Source organism: Alligator mississippiensis, chromosome 14 (genome assembly GCF_030867095.1).
Source record: "Alligator mississippiensis isolate rAllMis1 chromosome 14, rAllMis1, whole genome shotgun sequence".
NCBI classification, from domain to species: domain Eukaryota; kingdom Metazoa; phylum Chordata; order Crocodylia; family Alligatoridae; genus Alligator; species Alligator mississippiensis.
Genome location: NC_081837.1, coordinates 14,682,474 through 14,701,764, shown reverse-complemented (window position 1 = coordinate 14,701,764; position 19,291 = coordinate 14,682,474). Strand labels below are relative to the sequence as shown.

Here is a 19,291-nt window from a genome sequence, read left to right as displayed (position 1 = left end):
TTGCAGGGCACATAAAAAGAGACTGGCTGGCAATGCAGTGAACCCTTATACCATGCAGCTAAGAAATCTAAAGCAGATGGCTACACTTTCCTCACTACTAAGTGACATGATGTAATGCAGACTCCAAAACCCCAAAGGACATGGAAAGCCATCAGATGGGGAGCCAAGAGCATACATAAAACACCAATGATAACTGTTTAAGATTGAAGCCTGATACTGCTATTGAGTGTAGCAGACAAACCTTATAAGCTTAGATATCTGTTGGGGTAAAAGCAAACCACAACTTACTGTATAAAACAAGGCCTTTTAGGGAAGGCTGAACACCCCTGCCAAAGAAATGGGAATAAGGAAAATAGGACATCTAAATTTAACAGCAAAGTGTCTTGTAAAAAAGAGACTTGTAACCTTTTCTCCAGTACTTGGAATCAATAGGATGGCCATTGCCTGGATGTCAGCTAAAATATTTTCCAGTGGGGAAAATATTAATCTCTGATTTTAGAATTTCTTCAGGCAATGTTACCGTCAACAAATCAACTTGGACTTCATGGAAGTTGCTAGATCAGCAATCTTATGAAACTGTAGTCATATGCTAATAAGTGAGAAAATGAGAAGGCCAAGATTTTCCACTTGGGGGATTTTTGGTGGGTTTGGAGAGGATTGTCAAAGGCTCTTTATTAGGGTCTCAGAAACAGACCCCTTTAAGGCATCAAACACAGAATCCAAAATCTCTTAAAAGTCTTGATCTAAATTTTTCTCCTTCTATCCCATTATGCTTCTGTAACTGTGCTTTAGACCTTACCCCCCCCCCACTCACAAAGAGGCTTCTCCACCTCATTGTGCATAACTTATACCACTGCCCCCTTGTTCCATCCCAAATAAGTCTTCACCAACCCTACATGTGCAAGAGTCCTGACTATGCCACATCCTCAGACCTCTTCTCCCAATTAAAGCAGATCTGCTAGAGTCCCCAGTGTCCTAATTACTTCATAACTGATTACCAAGTTGCTTGAAAATTACATTGCTTAGCTACCCAATCCTGAACAATGGAAGTGGTGCAATGCTGGCACCTGCTGCATAAGCACTGGACTGCTTACTAGGGCCGTGCAAAATTTCGCCAGCCATTTCATTTCGACACTGTTTTGACTCATTTTGAGGTTGAAACAGTAAAATCAAAGCAAAACAAAGGGTGTTGAAACAGCCTTGAAACAAAATGAGCCTAGTCAAAATGTTTCAACCATAGCACTGGGGATGGGAAGTCAGTCCAGCTGGGCTGATTTCCCCATCCCCGGTGCAAGATCCATCAGGGGTTGGGAAGTCAGCCCAGCTGGACTGACTCCCCGCCACCAGCCTGATCTAGCTAAACAGTGAAACAGTGGTGAAACAGCCTCACTGTTTCGATGAAGCAAAATGGAACAGCTGTTTTGAATTGAAATGAAATCTGAAATGAAATGTTGTTCCGTGCAACCTCGACAATCAAGGTGAGACAAAACGGTGCCGTCTCATACAGCCCTACTGTCTACCTGAAGGAGGAAGAATGAACTTCAGCATAAAAGACTGTAGTAATTTTTTTCCCCTCATTCTGCAACATTTACAACACTCCCCTATTGGAAGTCTGGGCTGTCTGCTAATAAAAAGCCATAATCTTATTACAAAGTTCATACCTCTCTGCCGTATGGTGGTATTATGAAAGTGCCTGGTTAAAATTAAATAATGTTTACCAGTTATATGCCTGCCAAGGCTAAGCCACTTACTGATGGGCAAATATTGAGTTTAGAGACAGGATAGGCCGGATCCTCAATTGGTGTGAAACAGCAGAGCTCCATCCTGGCACAGGCTTGTGAGGAGCTGTAGCTGAGATCAGAGCTCTGTGCATTTCCATTGCAGCTCTAATGGTAAAGCAACAACCCTCTAAAATGGGGTGGCTTAAAAAAACCAAAACCTGTTCAAAACATGAAGGTTTCCATGGGATCTCACAGCAAAGTAACTTTGGGTGCCTTTACACTGTGCTCTGGGAGGGGGCACTTGAATTGGAGCAGCTCTGAGAATTACTCTAATTAAAGTGCCCGCAGCCTCTCATGCATCAGTGTCCATGCTTCAGAATGACAGCAGGGGCACTTTAACTAAAGCTAATTAAAGTGCTGCCATTTTGAAGTACGGGGACACCGATACACAAGACACGGAGACGGCTGGACCATGCCAATTAGCACGCTGCAGCAGACTCGATTAATCAAGTCTGCTCTGATGTGCTGTTATTACAGCACATGGAAGCAATGTCCCCACACATCTACAGGTACCCTTTATGAGTAGGGCCGTGTGTGTGTGTACGTGCGTGCATACAGTGCAGGGGAGGTGAAGAGAGTAGTTGTCACCAACTCTAGTGGACTAGTTCAGCAGCAAACCTTTCTAGTGTAGACAAAGCCCAAAGAGCTAGAAAGTGAAACCAAGCAGAAACAAATGAAATAGTCTTGTCTGGTTTCATTGCCTGAAAGGTGAGCAGTTGAACACCAGGCAACTGTAACAGTGAACAGCAAATTGAAACACAAATATTTTGTGTCTACACACTTTCATAATACAGATCAGAGAATGAGGCCTTTGCAAAATGCCAATTTTAACCTGCAAAATGTTCTTGTAGTGTACAGTTCCATCCATCATCCGTGCTGCAGCTTGGCTTTGATCCAGTGGGATTCATGGCATACAGAAGTGGCTTGCCAGCTCAGGCCTCTGAATGTCTGTTAGCCACCTTAATTAAAGGCATGATGGGATGTGATGTATGATTCTAATTGTGCCTCCTGCCGTGTTACATGTGCATGGCAGGAGGCACAACTGTGAGATTGGGGGGTCAGATTCTAATTATGTCATACTGATAAGGGCTCCCAGCTGTGGGAATGCATGGAGCCATTGGCTGGGATATGCTCCCACAGCTGGGAGCCCCCATCAGCTGATGGGCACTCCCTGCCCTGGGAGTGCATCTGAGCTCTTCAAGGCTCATTGTGCTCTCCAGGGTGGGGGCACTGCTCAGCTGATTGGAGCTGGGAGCACATTCAATTTATAGTGCAAGTGGAAACCAGTCACAAGGTTATTCTACATCTTTTCTGTAACAACTTTGTGGCTTATTCCATTTCATTGCAGAATTGGTTCAATTAATGTATGACTGGGTTATATTTAAGACATACTCATGTTTTAAGTGCAACATCTGTCAGGAACCTAGTGGTCAGCACCTGACAGGATCACGAACACTTCTTGCTCTCATCTGTGCTGATGATCAGCCAGTCATAGTCAGCTAAATCAGCTCCTCCCAAACCTATCCATCTGAACAGAGAAGTGGATTTATATTGAGGAGCAACAATCTGGGAAATAAATTGAGAATATAGAAAAGCTGCCCTGCCACCACAATTTAAGAAAATGCCAAAAATGCATGTAATATATACTCCAATCTCACAACTTAAGTCTGGAGAGAGTGGATTTATTGTTGAAGGAGGCTGTTAGTTTCTTTCAAGAGTAATCTGCAGGTTTTTAAAGTGAGAAATGCTGAAACCAGAAGCCCAATGTATATTTACATTTTACAGATGTGAGGGAACAAAATCCCTTTGCAGAGGGAAGGGAACTTCTTAAAGAAGAGAAACTTGTGGTTGACAGTAAATCTTTTGCATTTGAATTTATAACTCATTTAGGGGCCAGTCCCAAATTGGGCATTACCGCAAACACTCCAGGGTGCATCTCACGACCCAGTCATGCTATTAAAGTTATTGATGACTGTTAACAGAAGGAGTCACGGTAGCAAGAGCTATGGGCCTAATCCTATTTATATACAACTCTGCGGCAACTCCTGTTCATTTCAATGACACAGAACTATGCTGGAAGTAAGAGTTTTGCAGGATTCTGCAAATACCATCTAAAAGCTGGGGTTATAGGAGCGTTGACCCCTTCACATGAGAGGAAACAACACATCACAAAGTTTTTACACAGTGCCCAGCTGCATCACTTAACATCCATGTTATCAATTTTTATTTCTAAAGATCAGTCATTAGCTATTCTGGAGGAATGAAAAGTGCCAAGCAGCAATTGAAGGCCATCTATTGGGACCTATTCATGACAGAGAACTCAGGTGCCTGGTGTCACTTGGGAACAGCTAGACTGCAATGCCCTACCCCAGTTACTGTGTCTTCATTGTAGTTCTGTGCGTGTCCCCAAGCTTCCTGGGGCTGCATCCCATGGTTCAGGGTGCTGCACTGAGCTGAACCACTTAGATTCTTGAGCAGAGAATCAGAGCACAACGTGCCCCTACTTCTGCAAGCCTGGTGAGGGTTGGGAGAAGGATAAATTAGGAGAGATACTGGAATACCATGTCCTCACTTCAACGTGCATGGACAGTTACTAGCCTGACTGCAAACCTCACTCAGGTGTTAGCCTCTGGCCCCAATCTTGGGTTGAAGGCACCAAACTTGACCAAGATGTGAACGAGGGAAAGGTTGGGGCAGCACTAGGCAGGAACCAGTTACCTCTGCAGCATGACACACTTTGCAGACCCTTGCTGAAGGTGAGATCAAGAAGCATTCTCCCGTCTCCGTGCATTTCCTCCTCTTCCTCTTAATTCATTTTCCAAACTTTGCCCTGTTTTTCCATTTGCAAAACGTGGTTAACTTTTTTAAATGGCCACTGATCCTTTAGGCTGTGGAGATCTTCAAGAAAAGATCTTCAAGATACAAAGCTGGTGTAGTGTGGCCTGAATCTGGGGACAGTCTGCCTTCCTACATCTGAGAGATGAACACAGCCTTGCCTTGCTCTCAGTGGAGCATTCATTTGGAGGCCCAGTCATATGGCTCTGAAGGCCCCTGTGAACTATTTCAGTACTTTTAGCAGCTAACATGCTACTCTGCTGTTGGAGAGGGTGGGTGAAATAGCTGCCGTCCAAACTTGTTGGTGTGACAAGCAGATTTCAGAACTCGGAGAATTCAAGACCCCCTTTTCCCTCCACCTAAATATGGAAATGCATCCCCTTTAAGACTCAAAACCCCAGCTGCCTTGTGACAGAAACCAAGAGAGACCCCCAGTCTTCCCTGGTTAAGTTTTATTTTAAACCTGTTCAGTTTTATTTATTTATTTAAAATAAAATTCCAGACTCGCCCTCAGCAGCTTCAATAGCAGAGCTCTGCATTTCAAGACAAAAATCTGGAGTATGCTGGAAATGTTAAGGACAGTGGGAAAAGCATGCCTAACGAACACAGAAGGCATACCGAACCGGAGAAGGGTGCAGGGCAATGGGTGAAGGGACTTAGAAGAGGGGCTGTCTCAGTTCTGGGATTCCTTCCACACAATTCAGTTCTCATATTGCTGCAGAAGCAGCACCATCTAAGGCTGGGGATTCAGACTTGAGGTCTATTCCTTGCTCGGCCACTGACCCGATTGGTGACCTTAGGCATGGCCCATCTCCTTCCGCCACGCGTCAGCTCAGCCTGGAAGCTTCAGAGGAGCTGAAGACACCCAGCGCCCACTGAACTTCTGACTTCAAGTCTCTTTGATCCCAGCCTTCGATTGAAAGCCCCGTCTCACTGTGTTTATGCTGCCTGGCACAATAAGGCCCTGATTCCAGCTGGGAACTCAGTTGTGGACATGTAATGACAGCAGTGGTAGAGGAAAAAGTACGGGTGGATAAAGTTCTGCAATGGCCTATGCAAAACAGCACAGTGACTTTTATTTCCAATTTTAACTTGTCCTTGGCCTCTTCAAGTCCCTTCCTGATATTTCTGGCTTCATTCGATGTCCTTTGCTGCCTTACAGTGCCTGGTCTCAGACAGATGTTTTTGGTGGTATTAACTCGGCTATAGGGAGGGTGGGGGATAAATGGCATCACATTCCTTGGCTGCCATGAGAACACATCTGACCTTAAAAATAGCTCAGCAGCGATTTAGCCAGCTCTTAAGTAAACACTTAAGCCGAGAGTTTAAAGATAGCTGGGGGAGACAAGGGCCTGATTCCATTAAAACAAATGGGAATTTGGTGTCCTCAGCCCTTAAGCAGCCTTGAAAAAAAAAATAAAAAATCTTAGTTTGATATGTGACTGGGAGGGCACAATGTAAACAGGCCCCTCCTTGCTGCCTGGCCCCATGCAGACCTACGACTTAAGCAGATGGAGAAATGCATAAAATAATACAAACAGAACAGAACTGTTGGTGGGAAGCCAGAAGAGGGAATGTTGTACTTGGCACCAGTGTAATGTACTGAACCTGCACCCTCCTGCATGTAAAAGCAGGGGACTGGTCATGATCAGCCACCTCAATTCTGCATTCAACATCTCACTTCTGAATGACACGTCAGGCAATGGACGGGTAAGGAGAGTTTGAGCCGAGCATTTGGCTTCACCTCTCTTTGAAAGGTCTGGCGTGGGCAGGGCTTGGATTTAGAAAGACCTATAGCCCCAGTTCTATCACGGCTTCTGCCCAACCCTCTGCCACATTTAATCCCAGAGAGAACAGCTCTCTCAGTCCTGAGCCTGCAACACATCAGGCCTGCTCCACGATTCCTTCCCAGTTTGCTCAAGAGGACTCTGTAGCAGAGGAGTGATGCAAGTGCTGCCCCTGTGCACGAGAGCTTCAGCACCCAGCAGGACCCCACAGCTGAACTGTGCTTTCTTGCCCTTTTAAGAAAAAGAGGGCATGTTTTACTAAGCATGATCCTACTAGAAAGGTGCCAACCCAGCTTCTCAGGTTAGTGCCCTACCAAATTATAAGCCAGCTGCTTACAGAACCTGCTTAGGCCCCACCTCTTCTGGCCAGCATCTTTCTAACAAAGTGATTTCTCTAGAAAGCCTGTAGCTGGTTTCCATCTCAATGGAAACAGGACTTAAGTGGCTGCAACTAATGAGTGCCATTACCTTTGATTCTGCTGTTCCAAATGTGTCATCTCTACCTTGGCAGGATTTCCCACTAAAAACGCAACAGGTCACTTGTCTTGTTCTTTGTTCTGACCTTGCTGGTCTTGGTACTTCCTCTAAACCCAGCTGAAAGGTCTGTAGGGCCAAACTCTTCGCTTGATCCCTGGGAATCTTTGATTTACACCTGCTGATGATCTGGTCCTTCTCAAATCTAACCCTCAAACCATTTCAACACCTACAAGGGAAGGATAAAGCAGAGCACTTTGGTGATCACTGCACAGGCAGGACCTATTTAAAAAGACTTGCTGAGATTAGGGCAATTACCTGGGGTACATTAGGAATGAATATGTTTTAGTTGTACGAGGGCTGAGTTGGCTAGCGTTTAGAAAAGATTTTCCACAAGCCATCCCTGGCTGCAAGCCTCCATAATGTCTAGCTTCAGCCAGAATTACAAACATGAGCATCCTGTTATCAGAAACCCCAAGAAATCCCGACCTGGTAAATATGAATCCCATGATTTTTCATGCCACAGGTTTAAGGCTAAATCATGACCTCAAGCATTATATCCGTCTCTTGCTAGCTTTTGATTTTGCTCCCCAAGTAAATAATGCATAGTGAGAACAGGGGTAGGAAAAATGCAAATCAGAGTGGTCCAGTAAAATTGTTTTTATTTCTGTAATTTCATAAGTATAAAACAAATCAGCTCAATATTGTGCGAACAGAGTGGACCATATGTATGTGACTACAATGAGCCTTCTTAAGTCTTCACAACACACCTGGCTATTTACATCAGACAAAGTACATAATTTAGGAATCAGTAATTTAGTGGAAAAATATCTCTCGTATAATAAAATAGGAAACCTTGTTTCTTTCGCTTCTATTTCCCCCCTCCCCCAAACAACTTTTATCCAAAGATATAACAATTTACCTGTCGCTGCTAAGCGCAGTCAATGAGATTTCTAGGTTCAGCTGTTCAGGCATCATATCAAAATTTTATGTTCAGAGATTCAAGCCATGGCATTAAGACCACCTGTAAACAAGTCAATGTTTTCTCTCTCCAGTGCCTGAAGTGCACTGACAAAAGCACAGCACAGACTCTGCACAGCATGGGCAAGAATCTGCTGTAGATGTCTCCAAAGTAGCACACGTCTGCCTGGGTTTATAGGTATCAAGATCTACACGGGTTTACTGTTCCATTCTTACTTTTCCAAAACCTGAATGACACCAAAAGGAGACAATGCAAGGGGCACTTTTAACCTTCTCCATATGTCATCTTACTAGTTTAGTTCCTGCAAACCCCAAACCAAAGATAATCCCAATCGGTAGCCTAAATAATCCATCATTTCCACTCCCAGGGAGTTTAAGGACCTTTACTTTGGCTTTGTAAACCACCTCCCCAATCCACTAGCAGAACCTGTTCTTCTCTCACTAACCTGAATGGGATTCCAGGTCGCACTGGAGGGGTGGTGGGATGAAGAAAAGCTGGGAGAAAGTGGAAGATCTGGGAATTGCTATATAGGGAATCAGGGGCAGGGGACTGGCGAGACAGGCAGACTGATATTGCTTGTCTATTTGGGAAGCAAGTGGAGTAAGTGAAGCTAAAGTATTTGAAAATCCCTATATCAGGCACAGAAGAATATCATGGCATTTCTGCATCTTGGTCTATTGCAGGGGTCAGCAACATTTTTGGGCGGTGCTAAAACACCCTGCAACCTCGACTTGTAAGATGTTGGTGTGCCAGGGATGGATGGGGGGTAGTGGGGAGAAACGGAGGGGCTTGATCCTCATTGTGGCAGCACAGCCCTGGTCCCTTCCCTGCCATCTGCCCCAAGGTCTGCATGTACCCGCTGCCAGCAACAAGCCAGGCCAGGGCTCCACAGATCCTGGTGCAGCTGCTTGCAGCCTCTCTGCTGCCTGCTGTGAGCCCAGGCTCCGTGGCCAGTGGGAGCCCAGGCCAGCTGTGGCACGCCAAGCAAAACGGCTTCACATGCCACATGCCAGGGGGTTGCTGACCCTGGGTTTATTGAGAAACATCAACTCTGTAGGTGGTGGGGGCTTTTCATAACAGCCAGGATCATGCCTCACTTGGGGCATGCTGCATTGAGGGTGGGAGACAAAAGGGCTGGCAAAGTAAAGCAGGAAAGCAAATTTGCATACATCTGCTTGACAATCCACAGGGATAATATACCCCCACATTGGTTCCTGTTGTGCGCACTGGATCTCTTCACTCAAGCACTATGTGCAGGGCTTTGCTTTTTACATCAGCACCACGGACAGCACTCAAGACAATCCAGTGTGAACATGTCTTCCCATTTACAGCCAGGGTGTCTCTCACCTGCTGTGTGCTTGCAGAGATTGGGAATGCAAAGTATTGAGAGAGCAGGTGGGCTGGCCCTGAGCTTCCCAGCAAGCAGGAAGCAGGTAAGGTTTCTACCCATTTCATTCTCTATCAGGAACATTGCACATTTAATTCTTGCATTAAAGGCGACAGCTGTTCCTGGATGTGAAAAAGAGAATTTTTAGGCCTTGATCTTGCAAACACTCATGCTTTAAAGCTTCTTGTGATGCACATCACTCTGATTCAAAGCCCAGTGCAGCCAATGGAAAGATTCCCAGTGATACAGAGTCAAATCCCTTGTGCACAAAGTGAGTGATACAGGTGGGAACAGGAATTTGCTATGCAAGTGCTCTTGTGCCAATCTGCCTTGTATGAAAGCCTGTGCCTCACCCTATACTGTGCATCTTGCCAGGATCGAGGTCTCCAAAAGTTCCATTTTAAATCCCTTTTCTTCACTACCACCTCCAGCCTGGGCAAACTCATCCCAGCCCCACTTTTGTTGCAGGAGTTTCTCAATCCCTCCCACATCTCCAATTTCTTGTTATTTGCAGACACCTTCTGGTACTACCCAGGTCTTGAAGCAACTCTTAGAAGCATACATAAAGCAGCATTATCATAACAGTGCCAGAATCTCATTGAATACCCAAAGCAAATCCAATGTTTAACCCATGGGTAAGCATCAAGACTCTTGGCCACATTAGTTCAACAAAGGAATTGAGAGAAAACAACATTTCAGAGGTGGCACCAATTATTCTCTCCACTGCCGTTTCAAATAAGAGCTGTCTTTTCTTCGAAGAATGAACCCTTCCTGATACGATCAAGTTCTTGGTGAGAGCTCATCCAGTCATAAACCACAGTGACACTCAGGTCCTGAAACAGCACAAAACTGACTCTACAGCCATTACACAAAGCTCAACCCCTAGCACTCCTTCAAGAGGTAGGAGCATCTTGGCTCCCAGGATTATTGTATTACTGTTATCCAACATGTTAAATGGCCCCTGAGAAATTAATTTAAAGTGCTTGTGGAAAGCCACATGGGCTACTATTCTGGTGCTCACTCATGAGGAGTTATGAATGGTTTGTTCCTTTTATTTAGGAGGGTGTGTTGTTGGAAGAATTGTTGGAAAGAGGTGGGATTTAATAAAGAAGTCTGAATATCCTAGAAGGCAAAAGGGTGCAATTCCCAGATTCTTTTTTTCAGAAAGGGACAGGTACTACTAGACTCTTCCCCCCTTCCCTCTGCCCAAGGCTGCTCTCTGCAACATGCAGTACGAAGAAACTGCTACGCCAGTGTACCTCTCCATTCTATTGCACACCATCCAATGCTTCAGTAAGATACAACCGAGACCCAATTCCACAACTGGGTCAGGAACTTCCAAGTCTACACAAAATAATAAACTTACTATGGTATGTTAGAGCATCCAGCTGGTGATGTACAAACAATAAATAACTACTCTGACTTATCCAGACCCGCCACCAAACCATAAAAAGGAAAAAAAAAAAAAAATTCAATCTAAGGATATTTTTCTACTTCATTAAAATATTTGATCTCTAATCTCTCTAACTGCAAAAAGCCAAGAACAAAACTTATCTTTAACAACCATTCAAGGCACAGGCAACAAAAGAAAAATCAAAGAAAGATGTGATTCCTTAGTTTAAGATCATACAGAAAAATCATGGACACTTTGAAATGGGGCACCCTTAAGACAGTATCTCTTGAAGGTGTCTTCAGGGCAGATTTCATTGACTTGATATGAAATATTTTTAGAATATATCAGATGAGTATAATGAAAAGGGCAAATGGAAACTGCTGCTGTTGAGAAGAGTGAGCCTTTTGGCTGGATTAAGGCCATGGTTTGTTGCTTTCTTTTCCCTTATTTCGTACCCTGTAATGCACCCATACAATCACAGAGCAGCAGGGATGCATTTTAGTAACAGGGACGCTAAATTAGTAACATCTGAACAGAAACTAGCATTGCCCTACTCCAGCCTGCACCGTGCCCTTCTTTTATAAGTAAATCACAATGAATTTGCGGGGATCCACAGGACCCATGTTTCCCAGTACCAGATGAGGCAATGCAAAATGACCAGTAGGAATTTAAGAGAGATTTAAGAAGTCCATGATTTTACCTCTGCTTCTTACATACCCAATGAGACCTTTCTTTTGTTTTTTTAAAGACACTTTACATTACAGAGCTCAGAATAATGTTTTAGGAAAAGAAAAGCACACATTTAGGCTAAAAAAATATCATCACCCAGGCCAGATCCTCAGCTGCTGCAAATCAGGGTCATTCCAGTGGGGCAACTGTTTCATACCAGCTGACAATCTGGTTCAGAGGTCCAACCCAGCACTGATCTCTGCTGGATGCAAATGAGTACCAGCAGGGGGGCTTTACAGATGAAGCAGCTTGCAAACCTGGCTGGACAACACTTTCTAGACACCCTCTCCCCTCATTCCCTCCTCCCCTGCAAAGGAAAGGACGACCAGGATGATATACACCAATTTCAACCATGGGATAGCAGAAACATCTCCCCTGAAGGCAATCCATTTACTCACATGAAGGCAGAATTTAGCCTGTTAATCTTGGATTAAATTTCTACTGGTTATTATTTACCAGCCTGTTCTGAAACCCCCCCCAAAAACACAGGGAGCTGGGGGAGAAGGGGTGCAGTGAAAGGTGGACTTCACCCTCGTGCACCAGTTCCTTGAAGGTGTCTGGGCCACGCTGAGTGAGTTAGTGGAACTGGCCTCTGAGAAGGAATCAGTCAGCCTGTGAAATCACCAATTAAATCAACTTGGATGTGACACATTAGGAGAAAAAATTCTCCAGGACGGTGAATAGAACTTTTTCCGGTGAATGACTTTCCTGTAACCGCACAGTATCTATAAAGATATATTTGTAAAGAGCTCCATATTAAAATTCCTTGAATACATTATATATTAAATACAGTAACAACATTTTCATGCAATGTTTTCTGTACAATTGAATCAGCTCAGTAGTATAACAAGTCTGTACATTCCCACTGGTCTGGGGCACTACCCATCTTTTTCAATGCTGGTGATGGAGAAAAAAAAGGAAGGGATGGTGTTTGGCACATACTGTACATCACGTGGCCAGCTGGTCGAAGCACAGCCAGCTTGTCTGCACACATGTGAAAGAGAACCAAAAAAAAGCACTGGAGGTTTTTAAAAAGAAAAAAACAAAACCTGATCAGGATAGTAACCGAGAAAAATGATATCAAATGATATCAAAAGCATTGCTTGGCCCTAGTGCCATTGTGTACACAAGGTTGAAGTTTAGAAAGAAGGAAAAGCCGCCAACTCCTGCTAACTGAGTATCATCGGGACAGGGCTCTGAGGAAAGGGAGGAATGAGGAAGTGGGAGTATTTAGAGAGCTGGAAAAGCAGCTGGCTGTATTTACAGCCAAGCCCTCAGCTGGTGCAACATGGATTTTGACAGAGCCAGGCCAATCTACTGGTACATACAACCTAATGCTACTATGCAAAATATCATCTGCACAACTCTTCTACTGGAAAACAATCTCAAAGGACTGGAATAAGGAAAGTGCCTTTAAAGGGGAGTCCACAAGTGACAGTGCTCAGGAAATGGGGCTTTATTATGTGGACATTTGTTTCCCCTGTTGGAGGCATAGCACTGATTTTAAGAATGGTAAAGAAGATCATAAGGGAACAAGAGGTGTCCCCCAAAGCTAATATTATTATCTAACGCTCAACTGCCGTCTGAGAATTAGTCTCATGTTCTACTTTCTGTACAATTATTTAAAAAAAAAAAAAAATGTGCTTGGTCAGAAAGCTTGATCAAGAATGGGCAGTAGATGTGGTTGATTCTAAAATCCATCATTCCCATGTTTTGTTGTAAAAGTTTACTCTACATGGAAATGTTTCAGACTGAAAGCATAGGAAGAGATTTAATGAGGTCATACAGAAGAGGAAGGACAAGAGAACTAAGCCACATTTGGTGTCTGATGAGCCTGAGAAGATTCAAGATTTTCAACATGGAGAGAAGATAATAACAACACAGTAAAACAAAGGGGGAGGGAGGGGAAATCTACAGTTGCAGCCACAAAAATCTCTGTAAGTGCACATCTGCAACATGCACACCACTAGTAATTCTATCAGGACACAGGATATCTATGTCCATACACTGAAACTATCTTGATGCATGCTACTAAAGTTGGGCAGCTAGGTAGCATGGCTGTCAAAGCACCAGCACTGCCATCTAGTTCCTATGGCTTTGGTGGACACGAGTCTGCTCAACCGGAGGCCAACCAGCATGAACTGTTGCATCTTATGTGCCTCTTTCACTTATCATTCCTGTCCTCCCATGCAGCTCAGTGTTTTCTTGGCGCCCATTTTTGCCATGCCGCACCATCTTTTTCAGCTCTGGAATGCACCCCTGGCATTTCTCATGCACAGGTTCCACAACCCACTTTGATATCATGACTTCTCCTCTTACTGTGCTGTCACCAAGTGAAGGATGCTTGCTGACCTCGCTCTCGAGGGCTATTTTTAAGAAGTGTCACTAATTTTTCATGAATAGATCCCCAAGGAGCTGTGTTACAATGACTCAGTTACATATAGTTCCATCCCCAAACCATAATTTAGCTGTCCAGTAATTGCACCATTATATACAGGAAAAAAAAAAAAAAGCTACGAAACGAAACAAATCAGTATTTTTCTTTTCGACAATTCACCCGCATTAGTCTGATAGTTGGACACATGCATGTCCTGCTGGCTTCTAGTCATGGTCACACATGCAAGACTTCAGTCCGAGTTGCAGCTTAGGGTTCCTTTATTTAGATAGTGAGCTTCCTTTGTGTCATTCATTTCTTGTCTTCTTCTGAAAAAGAAAGGAAATTGGCTTATGGTTAACAAACAGGGCTGATCACCTGTCTTTTGCTATCAGCATAAACACTTCACTGGTTCACAGAGCTAGGAAAGACCTCACAGTCATGAAAAGACTGGTGTCAGGAGTCTGGGCTTACAAAGTATCAACATCCAATCACCGTGAGCATGGACCACCAAGCAGCAGGATCTGTTGCCCAGCTCCCAAATGTGGCGCCTTTACACACCTTTATCTGCATCTTTCACATGCAGATGCCCAAGCCCCATTCAGCCACCATGGAACAAAACCACTTTGTAGTTCTAAGATGCTCTCTTTCCCAGGATACCCAAGCACTCTGTAAACATTTCCTGAGCCACTGGAAGGTCAATAGTTATCCTCAGTCCACTGATAGGGAAACTGAGGCACACAGAGTCATTTAGACAAGATCGCTCTAAGCAATCACAACTAGGTTGGGAAAGGATGCTAGATGTCTCCAACTCCTAAGCCTGTGCTGCAGCCACAAGGCCATTCTTCTCCAGTTGCTGGCAGCAAGAGATGCTTGCTATGAAACATTTCATCATTTAAGCGTTCAAGGAAACTATGGTGTTCATAGATTTCACAGACATTAGGGCTGGAAGGGACCTTGGAAGATCATCGAGTCCAGCCATCATGTGTTGACACATGATGCTTTACAGAGCTAAAGCCCTCTGTAATGGGGATTGAGAGCATAAGTTCTCCTGTCAGCTTTGAAAATCTCATGTTAAAAACATGGGGCCAATGCCCAACAGTACTGGTTGGTATCTTTGAGTAGCTGCAGTGACTTCATTTGGGCTCCCCAGGAAGGAACTATTAATACTCAGCACGGAAAAGGCTACATGTACCTACCCCCTTTGTCAATAAGAGCACACATTCAGAAAAGAACTGGAAAGGTAGAAACATTTAACTGTGCTTCAGCATCTCTACTCGTGGAACTGGCAAAGGGACTGTCATTTTAACAATCCTGGCTAGTAAAGTCCCTCCTTGAGGATGCAATGTAGGGCTGAACAATAAATCCAGTTTTATCACTGCAGATCAAAGGCCCTTCGGTCTGATCCATTTTAAAAAGAAAAAGAATTTTTCAACAAATGTTGCCAAAGTTCATTTTCTCCTTACACTAATGATTCCTATTGTATCTGACAAGTTTTTAATGCACTTACTCTCCTGTGTACTACTTGCAGTCAGAAAACCTGTGGGATTGCATTCAACTCCTCCGTGCTCTTTAACATTACCAGCCACAGAGACTGGAATAAATAAATTAAGTTCCATTTTAACTTTGTTTCCAGCTTCAGTTTTTAAACTGCAAGTGTTACCTACTTTTCTATAACATGCACTTTCCATAGCGCACGCTGGAAGTTCCTCTCCCGTACAATTACCACAGTACATAACTAAACCTTCTAAATAACACTTGATCTCCAGATCAACTTAAAGCGCACAGTAAGTGATCTGTTTACGTTGCACTTATAACTGCTACCTGAGCTAGTAAGTGGTGCTTAGGAACAGAAACAATTTAGCTTTAATGATCTTTGTAAAGTACAGAATTAACAAATTCTGATACACCGGAAGAAGTCAAGAAATACACAGCAGTTAAAAACCAGTGTAATGCCTCATAATGCCTCAAAACACACCAGTGGAGTGCCTCAATGACTCGGGTGTTTAAACTCCCACTGGAAGTGAACAAGACTTTAGATCTTATGGCTTCATCCCCACAAACAGGGGTGTGTGGTTGCTGCAGGAAAAGAAGCAGAAGCACAAATTTGCACCACTGCTTTCTGCCCTAGTGCACGTCCCTGTGTGTGGGGTTAGCGCAGGAAAATATGCTCTGGGTAGGATAGGGGAGGCTGGGACCAGCACCTAGGCTGGCCCCCCCCAGCCTTACCTATGAGCCTCAGGGCAGCAGCAGAGGCAATTCAGGTGTGCGGAGCCTGGCCAGCAGTCAGAGCATGGCTCTAGGCAGCCAAGCTGTGGTTTTGGGAGGTGCACACTGCTGCCACATAGGTTGCTCAGCTTTTTCTTGGCATTTTTTTTTTGACACTGGGAGATCCTGGTGTGAAAAAAAAAACAAAACGAACAACAAAAAAACCCCCAAACCCCTGCTGCACTGCAAACTAGCAGCATGGTGAATGTGTGCAGGTGCAGTGCCACAAACCAAGTGTGTGCTTATCTACATGTGCCTAAGTGTCTTTAAGATGCTTGTGAAAATGTCACCCAGTAGATTTTAATAAAATCTGAAATGCAGAGGACTGTGATACCCTGCATTAAACCTGGCATTTTTAAAGAAGAACATACGTTCTTTAAAACTTGGGGAGTTAGGTGCCCAAACCCTACCACATTTTAATGATCACTGGACTCCTCAGCGTGTCACACCCTGAAAATCCTGAACAGAACTATCTGCTCATCAGGGAAGGATTTTTTTGCTAAATGCAGAAACAGCCCATTTTTATTTATGACCATTATTTACCTGCTACCATTTTATTCCTGCCTCAAAGCTAAATCCTTTGTCCTCGTTGGCTTTCGACTCTTCTAAACTTTTGTTTGACCTATATGTTCACATGAACTTGCATGCTCGCCTTTTCTTTTCCTTTTTTATGTCTTTCTTAAGGAAACATCACCCAAGACCATGCTTTTCTTTCTACAACAGAGAATGCTGGAGAAATCTGGCTGTCTGGATACAACATAGGTTGTTCCCTACCCCCCAGAGCTATAGAGCTACTAACAAAGAGCAACATTACATGTGATGCAGGAAATAAGTGTCATTGCGGCTGGAACCCTTCATTGCAGCTTAAGCTCAGAGCAAGGGCCCCTCAAAAGGGTGCAAAATATAGAACTTTTCACTCCTCAAGCAGTTCCCTTTAGGACAGCTGAAACACATTGCTGTGATGTTTCTGTGCTTAAATACAGGCTTTCAGTTTACAGAGTACTCAATGTACTGTGGCCACCTTTCTGAGCACTGCCATGCTGAAGTGAACTTCTAGTATTTACTCTACAAAGAGTTTTTCCCCCACATACTCCCCTCTTCTGGTTTGCAAACCAGGTAAAAAAATCAGTGAGACATGAGGGTCCCATGTGGGGAAGTTCACACTTCCCAAAGGTAAGAGCAATATTCTTTCTGATACCATCCCTTAACTAATCAAATAACTTAGTATACACAAAAACATTCTTTTCCTTGCCACGTAAGAGTTTGGCTAAGGTAGCTACAGAGAGAAATTACCCTACAAGGACACATTATGAACTTGGGAATACAGCACCATCTCATCCAGTATCTGACTCCAGTAGGGACCAAATACTATTTAGTCCACATTGCTAGTGCATTACTACAGAGACCTTCATATGCTCCTGGAAGCTTTTTATGGATTCTTGTTATTTCTAAGGGGAAGTATCTTTTTGGCAGATAACAGAGCAGGTATCTTTGCTACACGGCGCACCTGATTTATGATCAGAAGCAAAGCCAAGGTTTCCACAGCTTAGAAAAATATATCCATTATTTTGGCATTTAATAGTATGGCGTCCTGCTTTACAACTCACTTCTCTTGAAGACACTCTGTCAGTTGAATTATGCCCAATTTACACAAAATCTAAAGTCAGGCCCTATCTGTCCATTGCTTCCACTTTTTGCCATGCCACTCAAATGCTTACGAACAGTTATTCAGTCAAAAGAGTCTACAGCTCAGAGATGCAAGTAGTAAAATGCGTCTCGTGTGCACTTAATTGGGCAAGTTATCCTCGGTGGCCGAACTGCTAATACAACTACACAGCCCCTCATTAAAAATAAACTTCTGCAGCAGCCAAAAGAAGATGGTGATAGAGCAGTTCAGGTATCTCATTATGGCTTCAGAAGCATGAGTTCAACCCCTGCTTTGGGCTCATGCCAAAGGCTGCCCACAGACAAGCCAGCTACAAATGGGTACTGAGACCATCAGACTGGGAAGTCAAAGGAGGAAAGAGGCGATTCTTTAGCCACATCATTATCTTTTGTGACCTTGCTAAAGAGACCAGCATATCGTAGTCATTCTAACCATCAAGCTTTGGGACTGAACGTTGCTCTTTAACTTGACTGTAGAGGCCTGAGTGACAGCAAGAGTAGCAGGGGGCAGGCTTTGGGAGCCTGAGACCAATTAAAGCTGTCACCTAACAACTAAGCAAGTAGGCTGAAACAAATGACTAAAGACAATTATGAAAAACAACTAGATAAACTAGCTTGAAACTACATATGAAAACGATGCATCAACACAGGTCCTGCAAAGAGAAACTGCACTCTTCAATCTACTAGAATGACCTGCAGCCAAAATAATGGCTGATAATTTATTTGGTCTTTCAAGAAGTCTTTCAGGAAGCATCCCTTAAGTGGCTACCACAGAAGCTATAGATGGAGTAAACTTTATTTACAGATTATAAATTGAGCCAGAGGCAGAAAAAAAAAAGGAGAACCACCCGCTAATCTTCCACAAGAAAAAAACTACATTAATGGAATGAAGTGATGCAGATGAATACACTGGATATCACTGCTCAACATGCAGGGTTGATCAAAAAGAACAAACAAAATATTTATTTGGCTGAATGTATCCTGAAAACGTTATACTGCCATGTTCTTCATTCACACTTGCCATCTTGTGCTCAGCACTTCTCAAAGTGACACATGAGAAATACGGGGTCCAGAGATGGATGACGTAGCTGCCTGTGTGCGTGGAATGACTACCAGCTGAAGGGGTGTTGAAAAGATCAGAATCCTTTCGTTTAGAGGAGATGAACAGGAAAGGACGCTGCAGAAATAGACAGTTGGTGCACAGACAAACATAACAATTGTATCCGTGTCAAACGCTAGGGCTATAACCCATGATGAAGCAGCTGTTTACTAGGAGTCGTTCCATCATAATACAAGTGTAACAAAGCCACTCTGACTTTAAAGTTGTTCAAGATTAGGAAGAGATTTACCAACTTTTCACGCTACAAGAGCACACAGATGTAGCAGCTGCCTCCTAACAGATAATACGTGCTCTAGAACAGCAGCTCCCTCACCCCGTTTAAAGTGCCCAAAATGTTCCTTTGTCCAAGCCCTGGGGAAGGCAAGAGTAAAAAATGGATGGGCCAAGCTGGTTTACATAACCCCAGAATCTCCCCTTCCAGCGTGCTAAGTAGGGCTGTGCGAAATGGCACTGGTCCTCTCCGACTTGAGTTTTGCGGTTTCGACGGCACAGCGTT

General features: G+C 43.8%; 1 protein-coding gene across 2 annotated transcripts in view; it reads right to left on the bottom strand.

The window, feature by feature from the left end:
• Positions 1–7,522: 7,522 nt before the first annotated feature.
• Positions 7,523–19,291, bottom strand: part of ATP2A3 (ATPase sarcoplasmic/endoplasmic reticulum Ca2+ transporting 3) — a 148,600-nt gene continuing 136,831 nt past the window's right edge. For both annotated transcript variants that reach the window (XM_006272254.4, XM_019493449.2), the window contains one exon: positions 7,523–14,071. In XM_006272254.4, coding sequence (XP_006272316.2) covers positions 13,996–14,071 — 76 coding nt within the window. In that variant the 3' untranslated portion in view covers positions 7,523–13,995. The remainder of the gene's footprint in view (positions 14,072–19,291) is intronic.